General features: G+C 40.3%; 1 protein-coding gene across 2 annotated transcripts in view; it reads right to left on the reverse strand.

Annotated features, from left to right (window-relative positions):
• The window catches only part of sncb (synuclein, beta), a 59,149-nt gene that overhangs the window by 15,474 nt on the left and 23,747 nt on the right, over nt 1-19,928 (reverse strand). For both annotated transcript variants that reach the window (XM_055643071.1, XM_055643072.1), the window contains exon 5: nt 15,543-15,644. In XM_055643071.1, the coding sequence (XP_055499046.1) occupies nt 15,543-15,644 (102 nt within the window). The remainder of the gene's footprint in view (nt 1-15,542; nt 15,645-19,928) is intronic.

The raw sequence follows: 19,928 nt of genomic DNA on the forward strand, positions 1-19,928 counted from the left end.
TAAGGCAACAACTCTATCCGCCCTTTAATCTATTATTTAATTAATTTATTAAAGATATCAATGCATTTATTAATTTATTGATTTATTAAATTTATTTTTTTATTAATTTAATTAATTCTTGAAGTTTATAATGTCAGAAATATGAGGAAGGTTCATAATAGAAATGGCATTTTTGCAGAAAATAAAAGCTTCACTGGTGTTGCCTGCTTTTAACTATTTTGAATTTTCCTCGTTTCCTTATCAGTATGTTTTGACATAAATTTGTTGTGATGTGAATACGAATGTAGATGTTTGTTCTATTGCTACCTAGTGAATCTGTAGGTTTCGTGCTAGAGAAAATGCTGATTGGTCTTGTATAGCAAGTTGCAATAAATGGCACAAAGAGACTTAAATGCCAGCAATAAAATTGCAGTTTCATGGCTCCACTGAATGAAGTAGATGTGGAGAAAGCAAAGGAGAGGATAATGTTTCTGATACTATTTTAAATTTGCTTTTATTAATTTGATTTTATCTAAACAAGCAGGTCACACAATTAAAACAACAATTATAACAAAATTCAATTTTGGTTACAACAATTACAACAATTGCTGAATGGCAATTTAATGTTAAAAGTCTAGTGAACACATGATTCTGAAGACAAGGCTTGTAGATACTAGGAATGAAGAGCAAACAACAGAAGGGTGGAAGAAATCAGAGGGACAAGCGGCATCAATGGAGGCAAAATATGTAAGTTGACATTTCAGGTCAAAACTCTGCATAAGGATTGACGACTGAGGCAGGCACTCCACCCGAAATATCGACTTTACGCTTTTAGCCTCCGCAGATGCTGCTTGAGTACTTCCAGTATTAATTCCTGTTTTGTGAAGATAATTCTGTTTCTTTTTGAAAATAGGTCAGCTGCAATTAAGAAGGCCCCTCTTTTTGGAACGCTTGTTTTTTTACTTATGTCTCTCATCAAAATCTTATTAATCCCCACAGTACAGAAAAGCATAGAATGAACCACTGTAATTTTAAGACCTTGAACATCTTTATTATGATTATAAAAAATTCTGGCAATACTAAGGAGATGACATCCACAAAGAAGATTACTGCCTGTCAGCACTTGTTTAATAACTATGACATTTATGCCAGTATTTGTAATTACACTGCTATGAGAAATAGAAGGGATTGATGCAGATGTTTGTTCTATTGCACATTTATCCAGTTCTAATTAATCACATTAGTGGTCAGTGGTCTACCGGAGTTTAAAATGGTGATGCCCTTTTTTGTAAATTTCTGCCTGAATTCTACTTCCCTTAATTTCAAACCATTTAATTTAGGAACAACATTAATTTCATGCACAAAGGAAATCCCAGCAAAGCCCTGGCAATCCAAAATATGTAGATATCCAAAAAATATGGGTTTAACCCGACAACATCGCAAGCAATTCGCTGGCCTGATTATGTTCTTCCTTTGCACAACGTGATAAATTATCCTCAGAGGGGAGATGAGGTACTAGGAAATACCAAACGTGCATGATGGAAATAATAACTGAAGATATCAAGAAGTTTTATTTATGATGGATTTATACTTTGTATATAACACAGATTTAAGAATGATATTGATGAATTGTTACAAATCATTTTTATGGTATTTTGTTATAGTTCCAGAATTTGGGTTATCTTCTCAAATGTTTCCATGCCGTCTGTTACATAATCTGGCAAGAGGATAGACACAAAAAGCTGGAGTAGGACAGTCAGCATCTCTGGAGAGAAGGAATGGGTGACGTTTCGGGTCGAGACCCATCTTCAGACTCGTTAGGGGAAAGGGAAATAGAGACGATGATGTTGAGAGATAAAGAACAATGAATGAAAGATATACAAAAAAGTAACAATGATAAATGAAACAGGCCATTGTTAGCTGTGTGTTGGGCAAAAACGAGAAGTTGGTACCGCTTGGGTGGGGGAGAGATAGGGAGAGGGAATGCCGGGGTTACTTGAAGTTAGATAAATCAATATTCATACCGCTGGGTTGCACAATCTGCATAATCTGGCAAAATCAATGTGGCCTTTTATTTGAAATAATGTTGATTATCATGATTTATGTTGAAGAAAAGAGAGTGAAGACTCCTTCATAGAATGACACAAGTAGAAAAAAGTGTGAACTAAAGGAAGTAACACCAATGGCACAATAGCACAGCTGGTAGGGCTGCAGCCTTACAGGTCCAGTGACCAGGTTTGATCCCGACCTCTGATGCTGTCCAGGTGAATATACATGTTCTCCCCGTGATCGCGAGGGTTTCCTCTGGGTGTTTCAGTGTCCTCTTAACATCCCAAAAACATATGGATTGGGAGATTAATTGGCCATTGAAAACTGGCCCTGATATGTGGGCGAATGGTCGAAACTGGAGGATTGTTGATGGGAATGTGGGGAAAATAAAATAATGTACGATTAGTGTCATTGGGTTACTTGTGTTTGGTGGTTAGTGTGGAATCAATGGGCAGAAGGGCCTATTCCTGTGCTGTATCACTGTGACTGTAAGAAATCAAATTGCCAGTGTGACAGAAAAAGATATATCCACAAAGGTATGGAGAGAGCAATAAAGAGCTACAAAGTGAAAATATGGATATAGGAAAAAAAACTATGACCAAAGAGCAGTTAGATCAGTCTTCTTCTTGCGTATGGCATGCACAGCCTAAAATTGTAGGACAACTTGTTCTATTTTATCTTATTTGATTGTGCATGCCGGGTTGATTGCATTCGTCAAAACAGGGCGGATCATATGAAGGTTGCAATCTTCCACCCCAGTTAGATCAGTTATAGAATGGAAAATGGAGATTAGTTGAAGTTTGCATTGTTTTTGGCACAGATATTTTGGGCTGAAAGGCCAGTTCCTGTGCTTTACTGTTATGTTTTCTGTGATATACAACTCTATGACTCTATTGTATCAGGTAGTATAAGTAGAACCATTCAGATAAATTGCCACTTGATATTAAACAGATTACTTGTCAGAATTGACATTGATTACTGTCTCTTGTTTCAGTCTCTCAGAATGGTGGACAATATAACGGGCTCTGAGAATAATATAACAGCAACAAGAATCATTCCTAATGCAAAGAGGTACTACCTGGCTTAAACAGGCTGAATTCATTAACGTCAGTGGCTTGGATTGTATCAAACAACAGGTTAAAGATGGAGATTACGACATTAAAAATAATCTTGCGTCGGTTTTCTACCTTCAGAATAGGAATTGTTCATTAAAGCTCTCTTTAAATCAATCCTTGGAATAAAATGACCTAATTTTCCATCACTGGTCTAAAAGGCATCATCGGAATATTAACAAAGAAAGTGCAATTTATCGCAGTGCCTGATCAAATATCCGGAGTGGTCTGGAAAGGACTGCAATCACAATATAGTGGAAATAACTGGTATATTTGAATTCATGTGGTGCTGGAAAAACTGCATCAAGATTCTGAACATCTGGGCAATCTATTCTTAAATTGAAGAAAGCAAGGGTATTATAAAACTATCAAATTTGGGAATGGTATAAGCTGGCAAGGCAAATAATTTACCATTGACAGCAGTAACTCTCATGGACTAACCTAATTTTTGCAACAATTTCTTATATTTTCCATATTTCCTTATGCCATAAAAGGCCAATCAGCCCATCAACTTTATACTAACTTTAAGAACAATTCCATTAGTCCTATTCGAACATGTTGAAAAAATGTCACAACCCAAAATGTTGCTGTTCATTTCCCTCCACATACTGTATGCTGCCTGACCCACCGAGTTCCTCCAGCAATATGTTTTTTTTGCTTGTTTCAAGCATCTACAATCTCTTGTGTCTCTATTCTCCCACTTACTTCCCTGTAACCTATTCTCTCCTATTACCCATTTACTACTATCTAATTCTCCTACCACACATTCACAGTGTGGTAATTTACAGTAGCAGATTAACCTAACAGGCATGTTTTGGGGACCTGAAGGCAACTTGCATGCAACTTGCAAGTTGGAATTTGGATAGCTAACAGAATGCTATTGTTCATTGTGAGAGGATCTGAATACAATGGTAGGAAGGTTAGGTTTCAGCTCACCATGTCTTGTTGAGGCCACATCTGTAGTATTGTGCGTAGTATCGGTCTCGTTATTTTACATAGGAAATAAATGCATTCGAACATTTCACAAATGTGCACTATATCTGGGATGGTAGGTTCTCTTACAAGGCAAGGTTGGACAGGCTAGGCTTGCATTTGTGGGAGGTTAAAATAATAAGAGGAGAATTGATTGAAACATTCTGTGGTTTGACCTCAGGTCTCCAGTTGATTACTAGTCTCGTAATTTAACTGCTGCACCACCACTGTACTCTATATGATTGTCCAGCTAACATAGTTTCAGCTCATCTGTATAATAGAGGGCATGCTGTATTATAGAGGTGAAGGAGAAAATATTTAATAGGAATATGAGGGGTAACTTTTTCACACAAATGATGGTAGATGCAATTGCCACAGGAGGTAGTTGAGGCTGGGACTATCCCCACATTTAAGAAGCTTTTAGACAGGTACATGTATAGGACAAGTTTGGAGGGACACGGACCAAGCACAGGCAGGTGGGACTAGTGTAGCTGGGACATGTTCGCCGGTGTGGACAAGTTGGGTCGAAGGGCCAGTTTGCACACTGTATCACTCTATGCACATAATACACACATACCTTAGGCTGACAGTTCCACCGAGAAACATTGTCAATATCCTTCTCAAACATAACTTTATCCTTGACCTCTATCCTTTGCACTGAAACGTGTAGGACACACTAGAGGTGAGATGCGGGCACATCTGACCTCCCGCTGAATAAGCAGTTTGATTCTATTTCAACAAAATTGTTGCCATTCATTAAAAAGGTAAGCTGCAGCATGCTGTACTCATGTTCGATCTTCTTGACTAACACGCAAATGGACAATCATCCATCTACTTCTTAAGTGTGCATTAGCAAGAAGATATGGAAAGAGATGTGGTAGACTTTCTCAAGATTCATGCTGAACAACTAAACAATACCAAATTAGTGATTCCACCAAGATGCAGGGCAGAACGCCACAAGAGATCCTTCTTCCCTGTGGCTATCAAACTTTATAACTCCAACCCCCTCTAATCGTGGGGTAGACTGAGTGACTCCCCTCCACGTCACCTCCCCAAACTTTGCTCATTCCCAATTCTTTCAACGCCACTTTAATTTCATGTTTCATGTATTTTGTGTTTTTATGACTATTGGCAGATCAATTTCCTTCCTGGGATTAATAAAGTTCTATCGTATTGTATTGTATCATACAAACACCATTTACGGTTGCAATCTTGCCACTTAGGGAAAGATGATGTATGGTCTGTCTGAAAATTGCTGATTATCAACTATAATGACCAAATATTATGGTGTCCATTGTACAGGATAACAAGGTAGGGGATTCACTGAAGCTTCGTTCAGCTGTCACAAAGGCTCTTGGGGTAAAAAAAAGCCACCGTTTAAGACCCCCCCTGCTATTGCATGTTACAGGAATAAAACCATTGTTCTAAATATAACAGAGTGCTGGTTAAAACAATATAAGTCACACTGAAGTCAAGTAAACTGAACGACATGGCCTACACTGAGAATGTTGACATATGAATGTACCATATCATTATTGGGTTTATAAATGAAGTCATATTTTTGAAATAAAAATAAGTTAAGGAAGAAAAAAATCAAAGCATTTCTAAGCACATTTGAAATACTCATAGGCACGTTTAATGTAATGTACAGAAACTATAATTGCTGAAAGATTCACAATTTTTGTAAACATTGACTTAAACAGACTGGTGATTTTCTGATAAGGAAAGTATGAAATAAAACAAAATTCCTAAATTATTGGATTGAATTTCAATGCATGCAGACAGCTTGAGAAACAATGTTGTAAACGTAATTTGAAAAGAAACATCATGTGAGAAAAATTCTATAATTGGTTTCAGCATCCCAACATTTCCTTGAAAAGAATGTTCAAATCCCAGTGTTTCAATGGGGGTTTTGCACATCAGAGAAACATGATTGACTTGTTAAATTAATTTTACTGCCATGATGCAAATTTGCACACAGCTGTTTATACAATATTGCATTGTCCTTCAGAGAATCCCGAGGAGCTTTGCTTCTGCTTCCATGAACAGAATATTAATTATTTGCAGTGGAAGCTTGTGGATCATTTTAGTGCCGCAGTGATTTTCAATGTTCTCGTTCATCGTTAATTGCTTCAAGAATGAATGGATACTCTCTCATCAGAAATTCCATTCGTATGACTGACCGGCCTAATCGTGGGGTCCTAAAATTTACTGAAAAATTGGACGTTTTTATCAATTAACTGAGAAGAGCCATCCTCCCCGCTTGGAAAAACAAATTGCCCTGCCAAAAACTGAAGGCCTTTCCGAATAACAGATCACAATAACCCCTTTGCTTATGGTGCAATTAACATCCTTTCGGTAAAAACTGATGATGAATAAGTAAATAATTTTTGACACTGTGTAGCTAGACATTTTTTGAGACATCTAACATCTTCCAAGACCAAGACAAAATAACGATGTGGCTAATGCATGACCCTACAGCGAGATCAATTCATGCAATGTCTTGACAATTTCCTTCCTAGCATGAAATTCACCATGCAACTGTCACAGTGAGTTTCAGGGGCTGTTTGGCCTATTTTTATTCCTGTGGTTTAGCATTCTTATATAACTGCTAAAATGCATTGTATTTAAAATGAACAGTCAACTGCAGGACAGATATTCCTTGACCAAGTCTGCCACCTGGAATCAACACCTACAGTACCCATCTGCCTGCACTCGTTCGCACTTAATGAGGTGGGTCTGTGGTGAATTGGCCTCGGGTGGCTTAATCCCAAAAACCCACTGTTGAATGCCGGACTTTGAAGACTTCTTGAATGGTTTACAAGGACATTAAACACTATTAAAACTGGGGGCTGAATTATGCCTAGTCAGAAGATGAGATGTTCTTCCCCTTGGGCATTCTTATCTGGGGCTTCAATTAAATGGTGCAAAAGGACAAAGACAGAGTGGGAGTGCAAGTAGGATGGAGAATTAAAATGATTGAAGTTCAGGATTGTTTCTGTGGACATCTTAGCTTATTATTATTAACACGTGTACCGAGGTACTGTGAAAAGCTTTTAGTTGCGTGCTATCCAGTTAAAGAAAAGGCTATACATGATTTAATTCAAGCCATCCACAATGTACATGTAATGGATAAATGGTACAACATTTAGTGCAAGACCGATTGAAGTCCGATTGAAGATAGTTCACAAGTCTCCAATGAGGTGGATGGAAGGATAGGACCGCACTCTAGCTGGTGAGAGCTGGGAAAAAACTGCTTCTGAACCTAGAGATATGCGTTTTTAAACTTCTGTACCTCTTGCCTGATGGGAGAAGGGGGAGGGAGTGACTGGTTCTCGATTATGCTGGGTGCCTTGCCGAGGCAGCGTAAATGTAGATGGAGTCACCAGGCGTGAGGTCGGTTTGTGTGATGGTCTGAGCTACGTCCACAGCTCTTTGCGATTTCATGTGGTCTTGGATGAAGCTGGTCCAAACCATGCTGTGATGCATCCCAAAATGGTGGAATGAAAGAAAATAATGGGCAGTTGAAAATATTTGGGCCCAGCAAGCTACCTTGATGCGTCACCTCAGTGCTATTTATGCCTAAGAGGGTGAGGACAGGTAAAGGATAATCATGGACCAGAAAAGGTGGAGTGGTGGTGGGGAGGGGGAGGGGGGGGGGGGGTTATGATAACCACATGTTTCCAATTACTAGTGATTTTTAAAATTTGACATTTAATTGATTGACTTCAGAATCTCCAGCTGCCATGGTGCGATTTACATTCATTTCCCCAATGGCCCAGAAGCTGCTGTTACTGTAAGCAATTAATATCCAGATAATGAGGTTTCTATCATACGGCATCTAATGAACAGATGCACTAGTAGAGGATTAAAATCAGGATACCTATCAGTTTTTCATCTGAAAAATGCATTCACTGTTTTAAGAAGGAAGTAAACTGCTTAATATCATAATATCTGGAATCAGGTAAAATACATTCATCTATCACACCAGCTTCATTTCACTTTGAAAAGATTCAAACCTTTCAACACTCAGTTTGACCAAAACAGGAAACTAGGATTTATATTGTTAATTAACTTAAGCAGGAGGTACACTGGGGAATTTTACCCATCCTTGGAGATAGATCCTGCCTATTCAATGTTTATTCCTTGTGTGGTTTTATGAATGTGACAAGATTTATACTTGGATTTTGTCATGTAAATTGCATCTAAATCCTCAGCATCACTTAATTTGTAAATCATCTACTTGATCTCAAATGATTAATTTATATCCTGCTCCATCCGAAATCTCCTGAGTATTCTACAAATTGTTTGTTAGCTGTAAATTCAAATCTGGCCCGTTTATTGCACAATCAAATGCCAGCTAAATTTTTATTGTATTAAACTTAATGATTGCCATTGCAGCCAACAAAGAAAACAACAGGTCAGTTATCTGTGGCATGAGAAGCAGAGTTAATGGTTTAAATCTCAAGAATAAATCTTGCCAGAATATTAAGATGTTAATATAAATAAGCCCATTTCATTAAGTGAGCCCTATTAATTATTACCATTTTAATGGTTGTAAGTATGAAGACAGTTAATAATATGTGATGATATAATTGAGCAATGATCTGAGTATTGCTGGCTTCTACACTCATCATTCTGTATTATTGGTCTACTTGAAAAACATAATAAAATGTTCATAGGGAAATTATCATCATTATTCTGTACACTGTACACTTAGTTTGTTCCATTTTGTTTATCCTTGTCTGTCTTGTCCCTTATTTTGCACCCTCTTTCTCTATTGCTCACTGATTACATGAGGACAACTATGTATAGTCCTCAATGGTGACTTTAGACTTTAGTAATACAGCACGGAAACAGGCCCTTCGGCCCAAAGAGTCCACGCCGATCAGCGGTCACTCCATACACTAGCACTATCCTACACACTAGGGATAACTTACATTTTTTTTAAACCAAAGTCAATTAACCTACAAACTTGAACGTCTTTGGAGAGTGGGAGGAAACTAGAGCTCCCGGAGAAAACCCACGGGGTCACAGGGAAAACGTGCAAACACCGTACAGGCAGTACCCGTAGTTAGGATCGAACCCAGGTCTCTGGCAACAACTCTACTGCTGCGCCACCATGCAAACAAATTCAGGGATTCTCCATTAATGACTTTAGGGGAATTTGATTACGCCAGGTTAGATATGGTATAGGACCCACAAACCTATTCATTTCAATAGAGGTGCAAGGAAGATAATCACTCATATTTGCTCTGTTTTAAGTTATTGCATATTTTCTGATGTTTTAAAAAATGTTTTACAACAGTATAATTGTTTATTCAGTTTTGACAGCAATGGGCAATGGTTTGTAGTTTGTGAGAGATTTTTTTTCAGCCATTGTGAGCAAGGGTTATTCTGACCATGCAAGGCCTTGTCAAATGCAAAATGGATATTATGTGATAGCAATGCCAGAGATGCATTGAGTTTACTGTGTTTGAAGTCAACAAGTACCAGGACATGATTTCATTTTTCATCTACAATAAGCCTTGCTTATAAAATCCACAATGCTTTGCCAGTTGTTTGACATACAAAACATCCCGAGAATTATGGACTAGAAATTCAATGCAGTGCTACTTATTTCAGTAACAGCCATGTTCAGATCACTCAGGAACTTTGTCCAGGCAATTCCCAGCTTAAGTCTGGCTTGTGCACCTAATGTAATATCCAGATCAATCATGTATCCACTTATTTCATTATAGTTTAGTTTAGTTGAGTTTAGAGATACTACACGGAAACAGGCCCTTTCGCCGAGTCTGCACCGACCAGCGATCCCCGCACATTAACACTATCCTACACACATACACCAAGTCAATTAACCTATGTCTTGGAATATGTGAGGAAACCGAAGATCTCGAAGAAAACCCACGCGTTCACGGGGAGAATGTAAAACTTTGTGCAGACAGCACCCGTAATCGGGATCGAACCCGGGTCTCCGGTGCTGCAATGCTGTAAGGCAGCAACACTACCGCCGCGCCACCGTGCTGTCCTGGCAACATTGAATTAGTACACCTTGTCTCTGGTCATCCCTGGTACATTTTATAGCACAGTACTAAACACTAAAGAATATAGATCTAGATTTTATTTAGCCTTTCATGATAGAACAAACCTCTTATTCCAGGAATTAATCTCTTGAATCTTTTAAATTGCCCTCAATGTCAAAACATGTACATAAGGGATCAAAACTATGGCCAATATAATTGGTGCCATTGGAAGAAAAGGATGGAAAAGGATTTAAACTACATTTTAACCTTTGAACTGCCCCTCAAAAAACAAACCCCCTTAACTGTACCAACATCCCTCACCCACTGGTCTCACCTTCTGACCATCTGATACGTGCAAGTGCTGACCTCCTTCTTTGCTCCCAGGCACAAAACTTGTGACTACAGCTTTCCTGACCACAACGTGCCAAGAACCAATGTAGGCACCGACCACTCTCCCCATCCATCCCTGTCGCAACCAGGCCTTGCCTCCATGAAGGGAACCTTGTAACAATGATCATTCTCAGACACTTCTGGTAGTTTTACTTTTCATCACTGACAATTAGATTTCCCCTTCAACCATTTAATAATTATTTTGTTTTTTATCTCCATTCTATAAAACATTGCAGATTATGTTATCTGCTTGCACGTTCTTCATTTACACAGTCATTGTCATACATTGTGGAAACAGGCCCTTCACCCCAACTTGCCCACATAGACGAACGTCCCATCTACACTGGTCCCACCTGCCTGCATTTGTCCTATATTGCTCCAAACCTGTCCTCTCCATGTACCTTTCTACTTTTTTCTTCAATGTTGCAACAGTCCCTGCCTCAACTACCTCCTCTGCCAGCTGTTCCACACACCCACCACCGTTTGTGAGAATGTGAATGTTCTCCTTTTATCTTTCTGATCTCACTGTGGCTTTGACATTAGTTATAATTTAACATTGGTATTGGTACCTATAACTTAAATATGCTCTCTTGTAAATAACCTAGTATAGCTTCTAAAATTATCCACATACTTGAGCTGCACTTCAGTTTAACGCCTTAACTGAAATTTGACTAGTGAGGAAACACGTTTGCCCTTTAGATCAATGTTCTATCAAGTGAACATTTGAGATTCCCTGGCACTACCAGACTTTGAGCAAAACATTTTCCATGTCTGCCCACATCAGGACAATAACTGAATTGCAAGGTAGTTGTCAATGACATACCATGGACGAATTGTTGTCAAAAACTGTTTTAGATCAAGTGTAATCTGACCTGCTGTACTCACTGTGCTCATCCTTCTGTGTCTCTGAGAACAATTACTGTCTCTGAGAACAATTAAAGCAGTTCCCACAAATGTATTTACTTTTTTAAACTTAGCACATAACATTTGTAAGTTTTAGAAATTAATCGGAAACATTAAGCATAAGCAAAAATAAAATAAACACCAACCTGCACCACCTTATCAATCAGGTTTGGTGATCCCATTCAAATGAATGGAGCAAAGTGTAATTTAAATGACTATCTTTTAGGAAGGAGATGAGGAGAAATTTCTTTAGTTAGAGGGCGGTGAATCGGTGGAATTCATTGCCACAGAAGACTGTGGAGGCAAGTCACAGTGGACATTTTTAAGGCAGAGATAGATTATTGATTAGTACAGGTGTCAGAGGTTATTGGGAGAAGGCAGGAGGATGGGGTTAGGAGGGAGAGATAGATCAGCCATGATTCAATGGTGGAGTAGACCTGATAGGCCGAATGTCCCACTTCTACTACTATCACTTATGACCTGATGATTTATGACTAGCTATCTCTACCACAAGATTAAGGTACTGGATGCAAATTGAAACTAGACCTATGTTTGTGTTCTGTCTCGACACACAATGATGTCCCCAGCATGGGAGCAGGAGATTAAATGCTAGAAACAAGGAACTGCAGATGCTGGTTTACACAAAAGGACACAATGTGCTGGAGTAACTCAGTGAGTCAGGTAGCATACCTGGAGAACATGGAGAGGTGACAGTTTTGTTTGGGACCCTTTTTCAGAAATGCTAGTCCTATTTCTGCTGGAATTTTATTAGAATGAGAGGGGATTTGATTGAAGAATTTAAAATCCCAAGGTGTGATTGACAGATGGTGAACAAAGACCAGAGATGAAAAGACAGGTGTGAACACAAAATGATTGAAGAGTTGCGAATTATAAAGATAGCGGACGAATATAGGCAGGGGGAGGGGGAGGGGAGACATATGTGCAAGTCCAAGTGGAGCACAGGAGAGAGGGGACATTTAATTACACTTCCCACAAAGCCCCTGATGGCTGCAGAGCCAAGATTACAATTGCCCTCCCCACCATGACCAGGTGAATGTATGGTGTGAAGAACCAAGGAAAGAGGGGATAGCTTTTGCCTACAAGAGCCCTCCCTCAAAAATGTAGCAAATGAAATTGGACCAGTATAGCAGACTGCATCAGAGTACATGTGCATTGCAGTCATAATGGGAATGTACTATTGGTTGTCACTTAGCACACAGATGCTCAAGGTGCAATAAACCAATAGTTCAAAACTGCTTTATTTTGTATCTGTGCCTGATGAAGTACACATATGTGCATCCGAAGGCAATTAGGTGAGCAAAATGTTCCCCAGGATTCAGTGTATCTCACAATATGTGCAAAGTTAAATGTCTGCCATGTTGTTGTTGCACTGTCTCTGGAGCCAAAAGCATCCATGGTTTCCCACATGTACCATTGTGAAGACAATCAGAAGAAATATCTTATATCAGCAACCGTTGTTGGAATCATATGAAGGCTAAAGATGCTGGGACATTCTGGACCTCCATAGGCAGTGGTCCGAGCAAGTATGCATGCCTGGAGTTTGCATGTGTCCGGTCTCACTGAACAATGGCATCTGAAAATCTTACCGCAAGAAAATGCAGGGTGGCACAGTGGTGCAGTTTGTCAGGCTGCTACCTCACAGAGCCAGAGACCAAGATTTGATCCTGACCCCAGGTGCTGTCTGTGTAGAGTTTGCATATTCTCCCTGTGACCGCATGGGATTCCTGCACGTTGATCTTTTTGGAAAGTATTTTATGTATGGTGCAATGCAGTATGAAAACTCATGATTGTCAGATTATGGGGATGGGGACGGTGACAAAATCACACAGATGTGTGGGTTTGTGAGTTAATTGGCACTGTAATATTGCCCCTAGTGGGCAGGGAGTGAATGAGAAAGTGTAATAACATAGAACTAATGTGAATGGATGATCAATGGTTGGCATGGATGCATTCGGTTGAAGGGCCTGTTTCCATGTTATATCTTCAAACTAAACTCCTGAGGGAAAGTCCCTCCTGGCTAGCTATCCATTTTTGCCTCCTTTCTGAGGAAGCCTTGTCTTTGGTTTCAGTTCTCCTGCTCCTAGTTGTGCTGGAGGCAGTGGGAACTTTACTAAGGAACTTGAATTTAAATTTACTGAAAATCACTCTAAAACTTCCAGCAACGGTCTTCACACTGTTCAATAGCCCAGGAAACCCAAAAGTAAATAATGATGTGTTTCAACAGGACAGGTCCAGGAAATGTCATTGTACTTCAGAGCTTCTTTCTGGTATATAGGTTGCATAGTATTTTCAGAAGTGTGAATCAATTTTACAAGGCTATTATCAATTGATTATGATGGAAGGATTATCTTTAGATTAGCCCAGTGCAGTCCTAATGCTTCAAATAAAATACATGTATGAACACACATTTTTTGTTTGCATTATCTAATTCATACACTGAGGGAATCATATAACAATTCATTTCAATCATATAAATGTAAAAAGTGTCAGACAATTGAATGTCTCCAGTCATTTCCAATAATATTGCATACCGTATAAACAGTATTCCAATAAAAGTGCCCTTTGCTCCTAAATAACTCTATAACTGGTTTCAAACGTGTATACCATGGAAGCTCAGCATTCAACACCATTATACCATCAAAACTGATCACCAAACTCGGTAACCTGGGCATCGAACCCTCCCTCTGCAACTGGATACTGGACTTTCTAACCAACAGACCCCAGTCTGTGAGGTTAGACAAGCACACCTCTTCAACCCTCACCCTGAACACCGGCGCTCCACAGGGCTGTGTGCTGAGCCCCCTCCTCTACTCCCTCTTCACCTATGACTGCACACCTGTACATGGTACTAACACCATCATCAAGTATGCAGATGATACAACGGTGATTGGCCTCATCAGCAACAACGATGAGCTGGCCTACAGGGAGGAGGTCCAGCACTTAGCAGCATGGTGCGCTGACAACAACCTGGCCCTTAACTCCAAGAAGACCAAGGAGCTCATTGTAGACTTCAGGAAGTCCAGAGGCGGCACGCACACCCCCATCCACATTAACGGGACGGAGGTGGAACGTGTTTCTAGCTTCAGGTTCCTGGGAGTCAACATCTCCGATGACCTCTCTTGGACCCACAATACCTCTACTCTGATCAAGAAGGCTCATCAGCGTCTCTTCTTCCTGAGGAGACTGAAGAAGGTCCATCTGTCCCCTCAGATCCTGGTGAACTTCTACCGCTGCACCATCGAGAGCATCCTTACCAACTGCATCACAGTATGGTATGGCAACTGCTCTGTCTCCGACCGGAAGGCATTGCAGAGGGTGGTGAAAATTGCCCAACGCATCACCGGTTCCTCGCTCCCCTCCATTGAGTCTGTCCAAAGCAAGCGCTGTCTGCGGAGGGCGCTCAGCATCGCCAAGGACTGCTCTCACCCCAACCATGGACTGTTTACCACCATCCGGGAGGCGCTACAGGTCTCTCCATTGCCGAACCAGCAGGTCGAGGAACAGCTTCTTTCCGGCGGCTGTCACTCTACTCAACAACGTACCTCGGTGACTGCCAATCACCACCCCCCCCGGACACTTATTATTATTTATTCAAATCGTTTGCTATGTCGCTCTTCCAGGGAGATGCTAAATGCATTTCGTTGTCTCTGTACTGTACACTGACAATGACAATTAAAATTGAATCTGAATCTGAATCGGTATATCGAGTAACCATAAACCTATTCAAACAACTCCATGATTCACATCTTTATTCAGCTGAGTAACAGTACATTTATTACTCAGATTCGGAATAATATTTGTTCAGATGTACTCCGTGAGGAGTTCTCCACCTTATGATGCATATTTTTGAAGCCTTCTTCCAAGTCATGCTATTAGATTAACAGCTTTTTGTCTGATCAATCACTGTCAATGGGCTGTTGGCTAAAGGTATACAGCAAAGCAGTATTATGGAATGAAATCAAATTTTACCCTATTTATTTAACCACATATAATGAAAAGGTGCCCAAAGACTTCAATTCTGGGTGTCATAACACAGTAATTTCACCAGCATGTTCACATCCGTTATCAGCAGCTAAATATGTGATTATTTTACCTGCTGGGCCTCTTCATATGCTTCAGGTTCAATTTCACCTTCTGGTTCCATTGTATTTCCCTCTAAAATTTCTTCCACAGCTTCTTGCCCGAGCTCTGCAGGCTGTAGCAAATCAAAATATATTATCATTCATAAGTTTATACATTAACTAATGTGAGGATGCAATTAAAATGGCTATTTTAAATGTACACACACACACACAAAGGATATCGTCATCTTTTATTTTTAGATGGCAGATCAGAAGGATCCACACGTAAATGTTGATGGGAGTAATCGTAGTGAAAATATAAAATAACACATTCGGTTAACAATTTAAAACACAAAGTATTACATAAAATCTGTAGTGGCGAACCATGATGAATGAAATTCTCCATTGATCAATTTTGAATCTGTTACAATTTCTTATTAAGATAGAAAATAGGTTACATATTTATTGCTAAAAGTTTGACTAATATTAGGTTTGGACTATTAATCATTGTTTATTCATTTTACTGCAGGGAAAATATTTATTGTGCACTCCTGATTGCCTTTGATCATATGTGCCTGAGTCACCGTCTTCAGCTGCTTGTAGACATCCTGATGCAGATATTCCCAACAGTTCTGATGGCGAGAGAGTTCCAAAATAAAGGGCTGTATTGCCACGCACTGCTGCTCATGTTATTCTTGCTGGCAGAGACTGCAGGTGGAGTAGCCTTGGCAAGTAAGTACAATCTATCTTGTAGATGGTACCAATGAAGGAGACAATGAATAGTTAGGATGGTTACTAGGTTGCCAACCAAGCAAATAGCTTGGCCTAAATGGTGTCCAGCTTGTTGATAACTGTTGCAGCTAAACCTATCCAGATATGTACAGATTATTCCATCTCAGTCCTTATTTGTGTATTGTACATAATGGAAAGGCTTGGGTGCTATGAGGCGAGTCATTTGCACAACCAAAGGTTGCCAAAAGTCTATCGTCTCAGCCCCAGGACATCATTGGAAGAATTCCTTAGGCACTGTGTAAGGCCTAACCATCTTCAGTTGCTTCTTCGATGATCTTCCACTCATCATAAGGTCAGAATTGGGGCATTCCGAGATATTTGTACAATGTTTAATTCCACCAGTGACTCCTTGACTAAAGAATCAGAACATTAATTCTGATTAATTAATGTTAATCATTATTTTATCAGAATTAACGAGACCTAGACAGGTAGGTAATTCTACGGACCTAGAATTAACTGTCTCGGTCAAGTTATTTCTATACAGTTGCAGCTCTCTAGATGTCAACTGATCACCCTTACCTGACTCTGGAATTCTGCTGCTTGGTCTATGTGTAGGCCAGGACAGTGATGTTGTCTGTAGTAGAGTATAGTGATCATGGCTAAACCAAACTGGAGACTATAGAGTCATAGAGCGTAGAAACAGGCCCTTTGGCCCAACTTGCCTATACGACCAACATGTTCCATTTACACTAGGCCCACCTATTTGCATTTGCCCCATATCCCTCTAAACCTGCTCTATCTATGTACCCACTTAATTGTTTCTTAAACGTTGCGATAGTCCCTGCCTCAACTACCTCCTCTGGCAGCTCGTTCAAAAAACCTACCACCCTTTGTGTGAAAAAGTTATCCCTTGGATTCCTATTAAATAATTTCCTCTTCACCTTATAACTATGGGCAAGGGACTCTGCGCGTCTACCCGATCTTTTATTCTCATGATTTTTTTACATCTCTTTAAGATCATCCCTCATCCTCCTGCTCTCCAAGAAATAGAGTCGCAGCCTGCTCAATCCCACCCTATAGCTCAGACTCTCATCCTGGCAACATCCTCGTAAATCTTCTCTCTACTTTTTCCAACTTGGTGAATCTGTTATGATAAGCAAGTATCACTTGATAGCACTGTCAATTACATCATATTATAGAATGGTAAGAATTTATTAGTAACTAGATCAAGTTGAACCCGTTGTGTCTTGTCCCCTCAACGCGTGGTGGCATGGGGATGCGGCCTGTGGCGTCACACACACTAACCACCCCCCACACAAACAGGGGAGAGGGGGGGTGAGAGGGGAGGGGGGGGGGGGAGGGAGGGAGGGAGGAAGGTAGAGATGGGGGTGGGGAGGGGGGAGAGAGAGTAGAGGGGAGAGAGGAGGGGGGGGGGGGAGAGGGCGAGGGAGAGGGGGGGAGGGCAGGGGGGGAAAGGAGCAGGGGGGGAGACGAGGAGAGGGGGAGAGGGAGGGGGAGGAGAGGGAGGGGGAGAGGAGGAGGGGGGAGAGAGGAGGGGGGGGAGAGAGGAGGAGGGGGGGGGGAGGGGGGGAGGGGAGGAAGGAGGGGGAGGAGGAGGGGGGGGGGGGGAGAGGGGAGAGGGGAGGAGAGGGGGGGGGAGGGGAGGGGGGGGGGGAGGGGAGGGAGGGGGGGGGAGAGGAGGGGAGAGGGAGAGAGAGAGAGAGGGGGAGGGGGGGGGGGAGGGGGGGGGAGAGGAGGGGGGGGGGGGAGGGAGGGGGGAGGAGAGGAGAGGGTAGGTGACAAGAGGACGGGAGTAGATGAGGGGAGGAGGGGAGGAGGGGAGGGGAGAGAGGAGAGGGGCGGGCTGGAGAAAAGTGAGTGAGGGGCAACGGAGAATTGCAGGCGTGAACACAACATGCAGCCTTTGTGACATCATCACGTCTCAGCAAAGTCAAAAGTTCTAAATGGGCAAATATTTCAACATTGCAGCGCGTAATGAATAATTTGACCACAGGATAAATCTGCACACACACATTTCCAGATGGGGCATTTTTGCAGCCTTTGTGACATCATCACGTTATCAGTCAAAGTCAACTGAATTTCTAAATTATTTAATATTTTTGAACATTTTGATTAATAACTGGAGAAATAATGCATGCATAGTTCAGATAGGGCGATTTTTGACCACATACACACACACACACACAATATCACCGCATTATAAGTATAATAGATTGTTCTTCTTGAAAATATTTATCATTAATCATTCAGCTTTTATCCCTTTGCTTACTTGATAATAAATCTTTACAGCAGGTGAAAGCTTATCATGTCTGGTCTCAATAAAGTTTGATATTTATGTAAATCCTATACAATCGTGATTAACTTTTAAAATGTTAAAAAATTTACCAATATTTCTGCAGACCTATTAAATATATCAATCAGAACTATGCTTTAATCTTGCTCTATATTATAGTTTGCAAATGGAGAACGATATTAAAAAATCTCTTTATAATAAGTTGCACACAGATTCAGCCCTGAATAAAAAAGCATTGAGCATAATATTGAGCAATCTAGTCAGAACTCATTATGGTGTATGGTACAGATACCAAATCCAACATGTGCAGATGTTAGTTCCCTTAAATAACTGCATTAACTGCAAAAGGCTTCACTTTCTTTACCCATCAGATCACATTGTTGATCTCTAAATGCTTAGATTCTCATTGATCGCGACTTGAAAATCTGAGACTGCATTTCCTTCAGATCACTAGCCTTAAGAAAAACCATATGAATTTTTAGCAGGAAATACTATCACACTTGTATATACTAAATTACTCTGCCTACTTTTTCATTTCCTGATGAAAAAGAGTGATTGCGTTAAAAGTTTAAATTTAATGTCAAGTGGTCTTAAATGTGCAAATATGCTCGCATGAGTCATAGAGTGTTTTCAGTTATTTGTGATTCATGTGAGAAAAGGTGACAACCTTTGGTCCAATTCTAGGGAGGTTAAGGAAGAATACGGTATTGATTCATTTGTGTAGAAATCAAGTAGCTTCCATATGAGAATTTATATTTCAAAGCATCTTCATAGCATATCAAAGATATCTTCATTAGTTTTATTGGCAAGAAGGGCTTAAAGTAATGAAACAGAAGGGTCTCGACCAGAAACGTCACCCATTTCTTCTCTCCAGAGATGCTGCCTGTTCCGCTGAATTACTCCAGCTTTTTGTGTCTATTTTCGGTTTAAACCAGCATCTGCAGTTCCTTCCTACATGTTTACATACTTTGCTGATTTAATCCATTTACTATGATTGTGTCAGCCACTTTATTACCAGTTAACTGTACAATACTGTACTGGTTTACTTTCACCTCTGAGCTAATGAGATACATTTAAATATTAAAGTATTATAGGAAACAAAGCAGCCAATTTACACGCAAGTTTCTACAAATCATGGTGATAATGATTAGATTGTTCTGATTAGCTCATGCTGATTGGTGTAAGGGCAAGTAGCCTGTTTTGCTTCAATAAAGTGTCACATGATATCTTATTTCTTTCTGAGGAAGCAGAATTTGCTCTGGTTTATTTTTTCATCTGAAGGGCAGATTCTCTGAATGTACAACACTTACTTAGTGTAACTATAAAGTTTATGGTCAAGCCTTTGTGTGGGACTTAACCCTTATGTCTTTGA

This window comes from Leucoraja erinacea, chromosome 11 (genome assembly GCF_028641065.1).
Source record: "Leucoraja erinacea ecotype New England chromosome 11, Leri_hhj_1, whole genome shotgun sequence".
Taxonomy (NCBI): Eukaryota; Metazoa; Chordata; class Chondrichthyes; order Rajiformes; family Rajidae; genus Leucoraja; species Leucoraja erinaceus.